The following is a 15,302-nucleotide window of genomic DNA, read 5'->3' on the forward strand; positions in this document are numbered from 1 at the left end:
CTTGGGTGCTTTGCCATGGTAACCATGAGCTAACTAACAGGATATGCACAGATCCTCATTTCGAGACGCTGTGAAAAAATTACCGGTTCGAAGACATACTACCGTATTATGTTACATAGGTCTTAATAGGGCATGGACACTCCAGAGTCTTCTTGGTTCAAATTAGAAAGAGCTTCTGGGATATTTTTACCAGATGAAGATGACAACACAGTAACGCGATACGCACACCTAAAACGGACCCGAGCAGGCAGGCACTCGCGAATCCCAGGCCTGTCACTATGAAAAAAGATTGCCGCTAAGAGGCGCTGCTCCCGAGCTGAAGGGAACCGTGAACAGGGGTATTTAAAACAAGACCTTATGAGGCTAATGTGGCAAAAAAAAGGCCGACTCTGAAGATCAGAGAGGATTTAACTGTAAGCAAAATACAGGCTAAACTAACGTTATCAGCCAATCCGGCACGAACTCGAAATCTCAAGATATGTAAGTTTCCCAATACCAATAACAATTACTCTAGCAAGAAGATTTTAAGCGATCAACAATGGCATTGTTACGTCAATAACCCATTCTTCTTTGGTTAGCTGCATTATTGCTTTTAGGACATTTCGACTTGTACAGGTTTCAATAGCTGCTCCGGGGTTTAGGTTTGTTGAAGTGATCAATACTTAGATTAGTCATTAGGTAGAAGATCATTAGATTGAGATTTGAATACAGAGATTTATCCCAGTTTTGACATTCTTCTTTCTTCAATTTATAGGGCTCCGAGCGGCAAAGCAAAACAGGCGCGTCTGGTCAACGTTTGAAAGAGGCATCTAAGATTAATTTGTCGTTGTCAACACTCGGAAATGTTATTTCGGCCCTTGTCGACGGTAAATCCACTCACGTACCGTACCGAAACTCCAAGCTTACTCGTCTTCTGCAAGATTCGCTTGGTGGAAACTCTAAAACGTTAATGGTATGCCAAATAAGCGTAACATCCTGCATGTCGAAAACCGTTTTCCAGCTAAAATTGCAGCAACGATTTTTACGTTGTAGAATAATACGTGCCACTTTGATCGATGACTTTCTACTGTCTTCCTGGTACCATCATGATCCCATTCATATAGAGCTTCTATGGCTTTGCTGTAACCAGGTGATTTTGGCATCTTTCCATTGACCCCGTCAAAGGAGTATTGCAAATCGAAACAGATAATGGCCTGATGCTGGAATGGTCAGGTTACACGGCGTATGCCTTAAAATTTTTCATCAAAGTTCCTTGCCTCCTCCCCGAGTAGGTATCATTGCCATGGTGGAAGACGACGCCTGCCTCATTCAGTAGCTCCGGTTGATCTTTTTCGAACGGTTTGCCGTTATCCTATTAGCTGCCGATAGTAAAAGTCTGCATAAATCGTTTGACAGATAGTGACGCCTAGCAATGAACGATTCCTTTTCATTAGACATACAGCATCATCATCATCATCATCATCTTTGGCGTCAATATGGGTTTGCCACGGATTTTGAAGCACCACGATCTATTTCTTCTCGTCATCTGTCATCAATCGCTTCGGAAATAGCTCTATTTAATTGCATTTCTCTAGGGTTCGGCAGATGAAAACACGATCCACTAAATTGTTTTGCGCCAGTTCAATGTGGCACCCAAGCTTCAGGTTTTTTCCAAGTGAACTTGCTTCAAATGATTTGAAACTGTTTAGTACCTTAACCATAATAAGCATAGTAATAATTTGATAACCTTCGCAATAGTTTCATCAATCTTTTTTGTAACTGGTCGACTACTACATACGAAAATTTCCAGCACGAAAGCTAGGCCACTTATTCTGCTAAGGCATCTTGGCCATAGACAGCTAATTTCTTTTATGGGCCTGGGCGCCAACTGTGCCTTTAAATAACAAAATTGAAAACCTAATATGATTTTTTAGATATGTCGCTTATTTTCAAAACCGTTACCGTTAATATCAGAACGACACCAGCGCCGACCCGAAGCAATCTTATATTATTAGAGATATGTGACCTTGACGACATCTAGTTAGAAAGACGATTTGTACATTTTCGACAATATATATGTGTGTATATATATATATATATGAGTTTGCCTATATATGAGTTCGGAGAAGAATTTGGTAAAAAATAGTTTCCTTTTAATTATTAAAACCAGATGCGTGTAAGTTCTTAAAATGTCATTGGAATTAATGAACTACCGAAATATATGTTTCGTTTTTGTTCACGGAGAGACTAATTGCAAGATCTGATAGATATAATAAACACAGAGACAAAACTAAATTGTTCATAAATATCTGCGTCATGCTGCAGACTAACTTTCTATGTTGAAATGATCGACGACCTTCACTCGTCGTTAATAGGTGGCCAATGTAGGCCCTGCAATGTACAATTACGAGGAAACAATCAGCACATTGAGGTACGCCAATCGCGCCAAGAATATTCAGAATAATGCTCGAATCAATGAAGATCCCAAGGATGCGCTACTCAAGTAAGTGAACAACTAAATGATGCAGCCTAAAGTACATACTTAGCATTTGCTGAAAGGATCCGTAGTCCAACGTACGAAAGCTGTGACCTTGCTATCACTATCGCGTGATCACGACGTCTTTTCAGGAAATTTCAAAAGGAAATCGAGGACCTTAAACGCCGACTGGCGGAGGCTGAGGTCGAGGGAGATAGTGGCGGTTCCGGAGGTGAAGAGGACAAAGGCGAGGACGGGGCGACGTCACAAGGCAACGCTCCGGGAAATGCGCCGCATATATCAAAGAGCCGAAGCATCGATCTGCAGGAGAAACTTGCCTACCTTCAGAAGCGAATTATCATTGGCGGAGAAAATCTGCTTGATAAAGGTATTATACTAGTCTCAGAAAAACTCGTTAACCAACGCATACATATAAAGTTAAATTATATGTTCCATAATTCCATTATCCTTGTCAAAATCATGCGTCTCAAGTCATCTACCTAGATTAGTAGAATATATCACGCATCTGCCCACGTCAGCGTTTGTAGGTAACTTTCACAAATCGTCTATCCCTGAGCTTACTCGCTTACTTATGACACCATCACGACTTTATTGGTTTTTAGCCGAGGCTCAGGAGTTATTGTTAGAAGAAAGTCAAAGAGAATTAGAGGCTAGGAAACAAATTGAGGAAGCGTTAAGAGAGGCACTAAGGATCAAGCAGGCGGAACGACTGGATATTGAAGAACGGTATTCAGACTTACGAGAAGAGGCTGCCGGAAAGACGCGTAAGCTTAAGAAGGTTTGGGGTCTGCTACAGCAAGCCAAAGCCGAAATGACGGACATGCGTCGAGATCACGAACGCGAACTCGAAGGCTATCTAGACAGCGTTCGGCAACTCAGCCAAGAACTCAAACTGAACATGCTCATCATAGATACGTTCATACCGGAACAATATCAGGTTGGTCAATGTGGGCTACATCGTAACAGGGACTGCATTTTGTGCGCACGGCTACATCGTGGGCCATCGACCGACCGTTTGGGACAGCGTTTAATGATTTACTTCTATGGCAGTAATATTGTTTAAATAGACCCAGTCAAGCTTAGATATATACTGCAAACGATCAATCGTAATCCGTTGATTTGAAAGCCTGAGCTATGGTTAGTTATACTATTATTTCACCGGCTTTGTTTTTTTATTGTTTTTAGCAAGCGATTGAAAATAACGCAACCTGGAACGAGGATATTGGTGAATGGCAGTTGAAATGTGTGGCGTACACAGCCAACAACCTCACGAAACTAGAACCTCCCCGGAGGGACCCCGATGAAGCGTTATACAACGGCGAAGAAATATTCTATTCTTACAAAGCTAAAATACGCAAATAATCGTATTGTACGAAGCGCATGTACATGCATATATGCGGTTATAATTACATAAGTAACTTCATTTCCAATAGCAGACAGATGACAGCAATAGCACGCCAAGTGTCTAGCAGCGTTGAGACTTTGCTGGTAGTAATACCTGACGGGTAACAACAAGCTGTTCTATCAAAAACCACTTCCCTTTACCGTTACAATGACAGAGAGCATAATATGGTAAAACGGATCATATATGTACGATAAGCCCGGTGTTGAAATACCCAGAACTAATCTCTATTGATGTTTAAAGGGGGACACAACTCGAATCTACCCATAAACTAAAGTTAACTAAGTAATGATTTCATAGTTAGCCGCTATTAATAATAAACTTAAACGCTTAAACAGAATCTATACTAAATCTGTAATGGTATCATTTCTAGCCAACCATAAAGAATACGAATATGATGATATATGTATTTTACATGTAGAAAGCATGAACACAAGGTGTCATACATTAGAATGTATCTCCAATACGAATGCTTATTGGATCACTAAACTTCGATCACCTTCCTTCCATCGTTGTACGTTCGCGTACCGATGAGCCTGTGGCGTGAACGATTCACTATAAGCATATTTTATATGTATTCTCAAGCGAAACAAATACTCACACATCTCATGTGTTATCCGGCGGATCGAAGGTTGTCTGATCTACGTACAAGGCGCCCACTCCAGCATCAATAGGTCGATTTCGTCTTTAGCGTTCTCGTCCCTGCCTTTCTCACGCTATTGTCGACAGTGGATCGTGTATGAAACTTACTTAAAAGCTTGTTGAAATCTAGGTTTCGTATAAGAACAAATAGGGGATTTATTATAGCTTCCGCCAAGTATGAAGTTGTTTTAATAAATCTTTTCTTTGTTTAATTTTAGAAAATTTTGGAAAAACAGTATCGGCTAAACTTTGATTAATTCAAGTCAACGGGCCCTTTACGGGTTGAAAGTAAACCTCTACGAAAGCTATACTCTTGTCACAATATTTTTCATTCAGGTACGGAAATCGCAGAAAATAGCAGGTGTTTTCTCGAACACTCAATATCATAGTTTCTTTCAAACAATCGTCAGAGAACAATTAATGCAGAAACTTTGTGTCATTCCAAACGGACGGCAAATCGACGGCAGATGCTTATTGTCGTAGACGCCGCCGAGGTCACAACCGTTTTTCCTCTCTGAACCCTCTATTATTCGAAAGACGAACAAAGATAGGTGCTGGCGACCGTCGACGGCACGAGCAATAACAGCGAACCTCCACAATCGCTGACGCTGGCTGCAACGCCGGCTCACACATGTCATAATGTTTTCGTCGGCTACCATGACGACAGAGTACGACAGTTCCCTTACATTCGAAGTTTCGAAAAAGCAGGCATTCTGAAGGACCACGAGACAGCTGGCCAGCCCCGGGTCAGGACAGGCCTATAGAAGCTAGATTAACGAATTCCGTATGAAAGCAGTCACTCAACCGCGCGCCCAATTATCCTACGTTTTTTCGTGGTTTGGAGGAAAGATGTGACACTAGCTATCTTCTACTAAAGCTACCGTTACTACGAATTGTGGTGAATAAATGGCTTGGTTTTCGCTCTCAATATCGTTCGCCGGCTACTGGGACCAAAAAGCGTAGTTGATTGCTGCTCTGCGTCGGCACGTTACACCTACACAGATCTGCTTGCGTGAAGTCCGGAGGGTTGCCGATTATATGCCATTGACAAAAATTGACTTAAAGAATAGAATCGTTCAGACGTTGGACGCGATGCTGTACCGGTCGAGTTAGACTCGGGAAGGATTGTAAAGCTGTTTTATAACGGTAAACAGGTACAAGTAGGTCCGTTAGTAGAGATTACGTTGCACGATTCACTGAAGGCTGTAATGGCTAATTAATAGTAGGCCGAAGAACTTTTTGAGTGGCCTCGATATGTCCGACGTTGTGGCTTCGTGGGAGGTTCCTTTGGTTGGCCAAGCTTACCGAGTCGAATTCGAACACGGAAGTGCAACGGGTAAACGTGTTGTGTACGTTAATGGACTCGAGGTGTTACGAAAACACTGGCTTTTTAAGCTTGTTGGCGAGGAAAGCTTTGACATATTGGGACATAAGTGCATCATTTCTATCAAAGCCGTAGGAGGCTTCAGGTTGGTAGCAAACTCCAGTTAATAACGTTAGCTCACTTGGTTATAGCCAATATAATGATTTAATGATATTAATAATTTAATGCTACAAATAAACCAAGCTAAACTCTACGTTATGTCTGGCCTATAAAAAGCAGCTAACTATTACAAATGGTCCTTTGTCTGATTGCGATAAATTTCATGGTAGAGTATTTTATATCTTTTTTTTTCTACTCTATATTTTACGTGTCCAGCCATTAGTAACCAGGGTAGATATAGTAGTTGCTTTACTTTTTTTTTTATTATTTAATATTAAAATGAGTCTATTTATGTATCTCACACGCACAAGTGACGCCGCTCTTTGTCGCAGATAACAAAATGAAAATGACTCAAGATTGAACTTTTGTACACTCAACTATATCGCACGCTTTTTATCTACTTTACTAAGTAAGATCAAGCAACTAAGTTCAAAGTTTTGATTTGGCAAACTAAAGTGGCTATGAGCAAACCTGGATGCGTAAATGAGTTGGACAAAAACCTTGGTTACCGGTGTACTCTAACCATAATGGTAACTTGAAGCATATTAGTAATGTGCCATTAAACGGGTCTTAATTTTGCGCCTAACACCATGAGTACCATGCTACAATGAGTTAGTCGATAATGTACTCTGTAAAACTCGCGAGACCTGTCATCAGAGCCACGGCCCAACATTGAGCTGATTCATTATAATTGCTTAGCTCCTTCGTCTCAGCTTCGAGGATCAGTCGTACAAGGTAATACTTTAACTTAGCTAATAATTCCTTGTCACTCATCATCTATACTCAGTAAACTGACCCGCCCCGCCAAGAGCAACCACGGGACGCTATAAAAGTATCGTTTCCCATACTGGTGCTTATCGACGACTTGACCCCTATAGCAAAAAAAAAAAAAAAGTGTACAAATACACTTCCAATTTCTGCGGGAATATTGGTATGATATCAGCCGCCATTTTTTTTTCGGTTCCGAAGGCCGATACACCTCCGATCGCCATCTTTTCTGTCAAATGATCTGCTCGGCATTCGCTAGTTACCTCTAACCTGGTAGTTTGTATCCAGCAGAGACGTCGAAACAGTCGTTAATGGTTCAGCTAACAGATCTATATAGTACGATTTTTGTGGTGCAAACAGTTTTATCATTCAAAAAAAGACCATAGATCCAATTGCATACAAAGATTTTTTGCTTCCGGTAACCGTTTGTTTTTTCTACATTAAAAACCATTTATCATAAATTTACCCGAAAAACGCAACAGACAATATATAAATGAAATATCGCCCGTTTTTCTACTTCAAGCTGGAATGAAAAACACAAAACAATGAATAACTTTGATTAACTGTGACGCCTCAGGGCTCTCTCCAGTACAGCCATATCCATTCGTCTCTAACTTCAGGCCATTTTATGTATCACTAGAAAATTATTTACCGTACAGGTAATGCAAACGAACTCCTTGCTACAAGACAATGTTGCGTGCTGTCCTGCAATATGGCAATCTAGCCCATGCGGTTACTTTCCATGATAGTAGTAGGCACAAAACATAGAAACGTGCAGCTCTATCTTCTTTTCTCCACTAAGCATTACATTGAAGCTACGCTTGTCAATATCTGATGAAATTCGAATTTATGATTGGTTCTATATTTCGAGATTGGTGTCTGCTATCGTTAGGTATTGGATCATACGGCTGGCTCCGAACACGGAACGAAGTCTGTCTGTCTATGCCTGCGTTCGAGCATAGACCACGACGCGTGCTCGAGATTAGCAAACAAATAGATTACTCACTGAGCTCTCACGCGAGCCTAAAATCAACAGAAGTAGCTGTGGTGTCTGGGTTACACGTATCTCGCGTCCGGAGGCTTACGCGCAGTTAGCCCCATCTATTTGCCGACAGCCTGATAAAATATCGACGCTATACATATGGTCCTTTTGCTGTTAACAACTGATTTTTGTTAAGTTGACTAGTTTTCATAACTTTTTGTGAATTCGCTGAGCATAGATACATTGCTAGCTTTTTCGGTAGCAATAATGCGTATTTTGCCATTAAATTGGATTGAGTATTATTTTGTTTTTATTTTAATCAATTAATGTATGTGTTCTAGCAAAACCAGAGACATTTTTCCCGACGTAATGCCGTTCCTAGACAGACGAGGAGTTATCCCCGAACTAAATTCGATCTGTTCTATGAAAAAAATATTTCTGAAAAATACTCTTGTAACGACACTTCCGATGGGTCAATGCCGAACCGATAGAGCTGTCACACTCGTCTGAAGTAATACCTGACGGCGACGTAGAACTCAAAATAGCATTTTAGCTCTGTTATGCAGACTGAAGACAGCTGAAAACTTTATTTGAAGGGAGTTCGATTATTGAGAAACTCTACATCGAGACTATAGCCAAATGAAACATAATAATAGAAAGGCCTAAGCTTGTAATAATAGTAAAAGTTTGTCCTTAGCTTAGCACTGCGAAAGTTGTAACACTAGTACCAAGCCTTGCTAGAAATGCTTAGGTCTTAGAGCATTGAATAGAGCAGTGGATGTATTTATTTTTGGAAACTGGTGTTTTGGTGACTTCTTCAAGTTAATTTTATGTAACCAACTTTTCTTTACAGCTACTCATATCGGTTATTTGTGGACGGAAAAGAAATAGAGTCGTTTAGAGAGCGCCAGTCGAAAATTCTCAAAACCTGGATTTATACGGACCATCCAGAGGCGCCGCCTACTAGGGTAACCCTCGAGAGAGACACGATGGATGTCTACGTCAATGGCGAAAAGGTGTTTCAAACCTATGCGACAGTTCAAATGTGGCCGATTTATACCAACTCCCGACAATGATATTGTTATTCATGCGCCACCCGAAAGTAGCGGCACAGAAAATAGTTATATTTGTCAACAGTGCTAAAAGGAAAGCTTGTTTTATCTAAGCTGTTCTTACATCGTTCCTATTAACCATACACATACCGTTTACACTGTATAGTCTTTGAGTAACTTTAGCCTCATCTCATATGCTTGTAAGCGCGGTACTAGCCTCTCAGCTAGACTTTCATACTCATAAATATCGCTTAAGCATCCGTACGATTCATCTTATCGATATTTCTTAGCTAGATAGATCGTGTCTTTAGAATAACTGAGTTTACGCGAATCGCGTCACAGTGTATATAGAAAGTAAGATTTGAAACTTTATTGCTGTAGACTTAGATCTGTACGGATTTCGTGATACGTCGTTCGCAGCGCCACAGGCCCTTTGCGTGCCATTGCAATCACACTGCCCTCACACTGAGCCAATTTACGGCTAGCTAAGATAACGCGGACTCCATTTCATATTATCCTGCTCAGTGCTATCTGCCTTCTTAGCCTACACTTATTCACAAATTATGTTCCTTCACGCGTAACACGAACAACGATAGATATGCCAAATAAATAGAACAAGAACGTATCATGGCCCGTGAAGAAGCTTTCATTGTCTCACCTATTTTTCGGACGTTTGCTTTTCTGTAAAATTGTAGGTCGAGTCGGTCGCTGAATTTGTTTCAGAAGGAACGGAGACGCACTTTCAGGTGTGTATCGAGCTTAGATTGGAGACTGGTATTGATTAGGTCAAGGGAATTTTTATGCTTCGAGTTTGACACCGGTAATACATAAGATGGCTGGCTTTCGGCACGAAACGAAGTCTTTCCATGCTGGGTTCGAAGCTAGACCACAACGTGTCCGCTAATCTTCGGGACATGTTGTGGTCTAGGTTTGAGTCTGGGCATAGACACATCTCGTTACCTGTTGAGAGCTATTCGTCTGATGGAATACCTAGCGGCGATGGCGGACGCAAAACTCATAGTGTAAATAACTGATATTTTTAGGTGGGTCATCGCGCCGGGGTCATTGCTGGTATAAGCAGTGGTAGTCGACATGAAGGTATTATACATAATCTGCTCGTAGACGGACATCTTGTGCCAGAGGCTCCAGAAGAGAGCGCTCCGGGGAACGTCGCTACGATGGAGGATTCCTAAACCTGCCTCTAGCAACAGCAAATTAGAAGAGTGTAGGCAAATTATTTACTTAGTTAGCATTATCTATATAGTGCTACCCATCAATGTATTGTATCTTTGAAGTCTGAAGTTTTAAAGAGAACCTCCTACCGTATCTATTTAGATCGAAATCGTAGACGTAATTAAGGTTTTATTTATAGCTTCTCTTATTGTATACCCTTTAAGAAATCATCGTTTGACCCGCTACAACTTGGACAGTACCAATCATATGTTTCTGTTTCTTTCGTCATGTCTATTCTTAATATGTAGTGAACTTCATGAGAATAGATCTAGTAACAACAAGCAGCATTCAGTAAGTGATGAATAGACCCGCGGTAGCCATTTTTATGATAGTACTATTTCGTTTTGTAGCGTCCGTACATCCCATCCGAAGAACCCATGTAGGCAAAAGGACACTCTACAATGGTGACGATTTGATATCATCGAATCTTCTCCGTTACCGTGACAGTCAGGAGATCTAACCTAAGGTTTCGTGTTTTAGTGGTTTTTTGATAGATTAAGCGAGGTTATATTGCAAAATTCTTTAAAAACGGCGGTTACGATGGCGTAAGTGGTATTGGCACCCTGATCAACTTTAGCGTGCATACAGATAATTACTGGCATGAAAACTGTTCTGCCCTGTTAGGGATAGGGCAAAGTAATTATTTGCTATTGTTTGTTGTCTAAGCGACTTTTCGCTACTTAGATGTTCGGAAGCATGGCTTTGTTTCACACCCATCTCATCTATTCAGCCAATGCAGCCAATCAATTTCTTATGTAACCATCAAATCGTTAAAAATATTTTAACAAGACGAACAGCGTTCTTTTTTCGCCTTTAACTAAAAAATATGAACGAGCATGAGAGCAAGTAGAAGACCGACCATCGATGGAAACCCGACCAGAAGCATTAAGGGGACGAGCATCTGCGCTCAGCAACTTACGACTATACATACGAAACAAAAAAAAAGCGAAGATCAGTTTACGCTATGAGAAGATTTGCTACCGTTGCGTTATGAGACCGAATCTATCTGCATGTGCTCAGCCCGATTAAAGCCGAGGGCCTTTTGGTTCCTAGCTCCCGGCACTTTTATCTACTTCGACCTAAGCTTTGAAAAGATAGCGCAAGTGATATTAGCTGCTGGCATATTTAAGTTCGTGAAGAGGATATATACGGCTATCATCTGCAAATAACTAAGACCACTATCAGAATGCAATAATATGTAAGTAAATTAGCAAATTTATTAAATGAACTCATACCACAACATAAATAAATTACAAGGATTTTCCCTGCAGACCTATTGGAGTTGCTTAAAACATCTATGTGCACTATATGAAATTATGAGCGACGAAGAATTAGAGGTTAGGTTTAAATTTCACCAGTATAATATGATTTCTACTGGGTCGGATGTAACTCGTCTAAACGATACTGACCTAAACAGCACAAGCTATTCCAGAGTGGAATAACAACAATAATACCTATTGTACCTAGATATCGTTGCAGAACCTAAAAGTATAAACCCACTTCGATGCTTAAGCATGATATTCAGGGCAAATTCGACCATGCCAAAGAGTGGGCTAGACAATGTGTCGAGTTGAAGTAACGCCCTGGACTTATTATTATTATTATTATAGCTAATAGTATAAGAAGTTATGTCTCCTGTTTTACGAAAGCTGGGTCGCGTTCTTCACTTCACACACACAATGATCATTGGCCGATTTTCATCTAACAATAGCTACTTGTTGTATCCTTGAAAGGTAAACGGCTGCGATTGATGATTGATCGAACAATAATTTGCTTTTATTTCCACCTACTTAATAGTATAGCTATGACACTCACTCCTTGTATTTGGTGTGTCGTGATGACAATAATAACAGACTTTTGTTTATGTTAGAAAACGATGCTTTCATATCATTCATCAACAACATTAATGATCATAGAATTATTTATTGTCAAACAGTCACGATGTTTTATGTACAGATGAGGCACAGGTAAACGAGAACAAAAAAAAAAAAAAAAAAAAACCTATTACTACTCAAAGTACTATACACACTCGTCAGGCAATAAGCTAACAGCATCTTTTCTATTTATGTAGCATATTCATCAGTTAGGCAATACTTTTCCTGTTTCAAAACGATGAAGTTTTCGTCACTAACACAAATATACTATCAGTCATACTAATATTATCTAGTAATAGTAATAATTTCCGAACAATAATGGCAGGTTAAAGGGAGACGCAAAAAACCAGTGAACGAACACCTACCTACTAGCCCATGCGTCGTTGATGATCAATTCCTAAATGATTGGCGACATTTTCTCTATTTGAAACGCTATGTGCTGTTTGAAACGTTATGTGCCCAGCGGGTAGCATGAGTTGTCTAGCATGAACGGACACCGCGTCAAGGTTTACTGTGTCTGATAAGCATTTGTACTGGTTCGGCATCGGAAGTAGCATCATTTGATTGATGACGTTACACCGATGGCCCGGACACTCGCGGTCCACCATTTATTCTAGAGGATGTTTTTTTTCTCTTCTATTTTGCCCCCCTCCAATAGTAGGTGAACCCCATCGAACGTAACGCAATTCGCAGGTGATGATCTATGAACAGTGTATTATGTTGTCGAAAGTAAATGGGTCGTGACAGCGGCTAGACCAGACGTACCTCTGCCACAAATATCGTTATCACCGTTTATTTTTTGCCGTGAAGATGTTGGCACTTGATTTGCGACTAGGAACCGAAATGGGCGCATCGCGCCTCACATCGTCCATATGCATATGCTATGTATATTGAATCATTGCTTATTTTAGTGTTCAACAACGGTCGTATCTGTATGTGCGTGCCGACAACCTACAAATGGACTAATCATATGATACTAATACAGCACAACAATCAAATCGGAAGGTTGGTGACGCGCCTGAACCTCACTGATCCTCATTTTGTATAGGCAGAACGTTTCTTGTATTCTCTTCGACGTTTCACCGGTCGTGAACATTTTACGTGAATGGATGCTTTACATATTATCACGTAGTTTTATTAATAGCTTGTTGGCCTTTAAGATAGTGCTAAAAAGCTATGGGACGTATATAATACACTTCGAAATCGATAAAGCGTTGATGCCATGTTCTAGCGCGATGAATAAAGATTGGCTGTACGTTGGTAGTCTCTGTCGTATTTGGTTGTGGTGATAATATATATATTTCTACCTGTAATATATATATATTATAGGTAGAAATGATATGTTCTAGCTTGTTCTATTACATTTTTTTTTTTATATAGAATTCAGCTCACACTAGAATTTGGTGTGCGTGAAATCCAGATTGTCGTACATGAACGAAGTTGTGGCGGTGCCCCTTTCAAGAAGACGCGGTTTTCGAGTACGCGGCATTTGTGCAAGTACCGGCGACCCCATTTTTTTATGATATTTATTAACCGTTGATCTTTTGTTGTCTATGTTCTTCGAGTTCTTGTGGGTGTTGTTGTTGTTCCTTGCCGTGGTGCCGGAGCCGATTTCACTGATGATGACTTTCTTCAAAGTCGTAGACTGGCTCTGCTTTGAAGCTCTTCTGCAAATGCATCAAGGGTCGACGCGTCGTACTCGTCAATGTAATCGGCGTAGTATCTCGCTCTGCTGCTTCCAGCGCCGCCGCCGCCACTGCCTCCGGTTCCTGCATTCACTTGGGTTTCCCGCGAACTTCGCGACGTCTCTTTCCTCCTTGAATAAGAACCAAATGAATATCCAAAAATCCCAGCGAAAAATGCAAGGGACAGATGGTTCTGCAGACCAACATGATTATCCATTTGCATACACAGTAACGCGATATCCAGAACAGAACCAGTTGGGGACCCTATTTTTTTGAGCAGAACTGTGTGAATACAGCAATGGCCTGCATGAGTCCCAGATTGATAGTTGGCTAAATCATTCATTGAGCACTATGGGAGAAGGTTGTCCTTAGAAACGTTAGAAAGTTGCAGTCAATGTAGTTTGTGGTAGGGGCTGAAATTTGTCGCCACCAACATGGCTTTGACGGGGAGTCACCAGCATAATTGGCGGCAACATAATCGACATTCCAATGACGAGGATCCTTTAAGATTTAGGTCAGAGTCGAAAAGGTGCTTCACAATGGAGCTTGCGCATTGGAGAGTGGAAGAGAGTGATGAAGTGTCAGTATTTTCTATCGATAGCACTTGTTATCAATGGTGGTCGACGACCGATGGACTCCATTGACAGCCACGATCCTCAGTGTACGATACCGCACAGCACGATGCTCGGCCACATCAGGTAGAAAGAAAGGATACAAAAGAACAACCGAAAAGCGACTGTATCTAGTAACAGCAGTAGTAGTAGTGGTAGTAGCGGTATTGGACGGAGAGAGCGATGGACACCGGCTGATCGAAGTATTTGTTACGCTAAAACGGACCTCGAACGACAGAGTCGAAGGTAACGACAAGAGGCAGCGGTTCAAAGGCAAAACTGGCAGCAATTAAATGAAGAAGGGCACGGAGAAATAGCAGCAGCAGCAGCAGCAGCAGCAGTAGAAGACCAACGAAACAAATCGAGTGTTTTGTTCTTTGGAAAACTATGGGTGAGTTTATATCGTAAGTTACTCTGGCCATGCCACCTAGGACAGGGCAAAGAGTAAACTTGTAGGAGGTTGAACAGCTTAGGTTACGTAGAGGTGAAAAGACAGCAATGAGTAGTCTACGGATTCGCAAATACAGGCTGAATGAAGCAATGGGAGATAGGTTCAGTTTGCGTCGGATACGAAATTGACAGATGACCAAGAGGGGCTGCTCGAAGAGGCCATGCGTCGAGCAGGAATAGGCAGGGGTCTGCTTACCTGAGCGTTGAAACGTCATAAGCGGTGTCTGCCAGTGGTTTGTTGTATGTCTCGGGTAAAATGATCAGCAAAAGAATCGAGAGAAGGCATAGGGTACCATTAATGACAGGGCTAGCCTCAGGCAGATCGTCCGTTGGCATCTATAAGATTCAAAAAACGCAGCAGATTTCAGTCGAGTGAAACGCAGACTGGGCGGAGGAAATTGAAATAATCTGAATTCGCTGATTGTGATTTAAGCAGTATGAAAAATATTTTTCTTATATTGAGTCCGTATAGTTTTTTCAATTATCCTTGTGTGCCGGCTTAGATGACTGCGGAAACACGCTAACCGAAGTAGTTTTCTATTTTCTGATTTGTTAACGACTAGGGTCTTTTCACCTGATCGCTTTACTCCGACACATTGTTACCCTAGAATCAGATACGTAATCAATCATAAGACACATATTCA

At 41.0% G+C, this 15,302-nt stretch overlaps 3 protein-coding genes across 15 annotated transcripts in view; 2 read left to right on the forward strand and 1 right to left on the reverse strand.

Annotated features, from left to right (window-relative positions):
• Positions 1-4,229, forward strand: part of LOC111248725 (kinesin-like protein KIF3A) — a 62,534-nt gene extending 58,305 nt beyond the window's left edge. For all 7 annotated transcript variants that reach the window (XM_022801580.2, XM_086993517.1, XM_086993487.1 and 4 more), the window contains 5 exons: positions 755-952; positions 2,355-2,482; positions 2,608-2,843; positions 3,079-3,413; positions 3,662-4,229. In XM_022801580.2, the coding sequence (XP_022657315.1) occupies positions 755-952; positions 2,355-2,482; positions 2,608-2,843; positions 3,079-3,413; positions 3,662-3,838 (1,074 nt within the window). In that variant the 3' untranslated portion in view covers positions 3,839-4,229. The remainder of the gene's footprint in view (positions 1-754; positions 953-2,354; positions 2,483-2,607; positions 2,844-3,078; positions 3,414-3,661) is intronic.
• LOC111248674 (uncharacterized) overlaps positions 1-15,302 on the reverse strand; it is a 180,496-nt gene that overhangs the window by 86,681 nt on the left and 78,513 nt on the right. For all 6 annotated transcript variants that reach the window (XM_086993464.1, XM_086993456.1, XM_086993471.1 and 3 more), the window contains one exon: positions 14,855-14,994. In XM_086993464.1, coding sequence (XP_086849590.1) covers positions 14,855-14,994 — 140 coding nt within the window. The remainder of the gene's footprint in view (positions 1-14,854; positions 14,995-15,302) is intronic.
• On the forward strand, positions 4,376-13,175 carry LOC111248772 (fas apoptotic inhibitory molecule 1). Of its 2 annotated transcripts, XM_022801697.2 has the most exons (5): positions 4,376-5,989; positions 8,607-8,769; positions 9,501-9,551; positions 9,849-10,030; positions 10,389-13,175. In XM_022801697.2, exons 1-4 carry the CDS (start codon positions 5,775-5,777, stop codon positions 9,996-9,998), a joined length of 579 nt encoding a protein of 192 aa, XP_022657432.1. In that variant the 5' UTR covers positions 4,376-5,774; the 3' UTR covers positions 9,999-10,030; positions 10,389-13,175. The 2 variants fall into 2 exon arrangements, with proteins under 2 accessions (XP_022657432.1, XP_022657423.1); XM_022801688.2 differs by having other exon boundaries at positions 9,849-13,175.

This window comes from Varroa destructor, unplaced genomic scaffold (assembly GCF_002443255.2).
Source record: "Varroa destructor unplaced genomic scaffold, Vdes_3.0 BEIS01000001.1, whole genome shotgun sequence".
NCBI classification, from domain to species: Eukaryota; Metazoa; Arthropoda; class Arachnida; order Mesostigmata; family Varroidae; genus Varroa; species Varroa destructor.

Coding starts and splice junctions, on each gene's coding strand:
- LOC111248772 (XM_022801688.2), top strand. CDS start 5,775: ATGTCCGACGTTGTGGCTTCGTGGGAGGTTCCTTTGGTTGGCCAAGCT. Junction 5,990..8,606: donor AAAGCCGTAGGAGGCTTCAG/GTTGGTAGCAAA, acceptor TTTTCTTTACAG/CTACTCATATCGGTTATTTG. Junction 8,770..9,500: donor TCTACGTCAATGGCGAAAAG/GTGTTTCAAACC, acceptor GTAAAATTGTAG/GTCGAGTCGGTCGCTGAATT.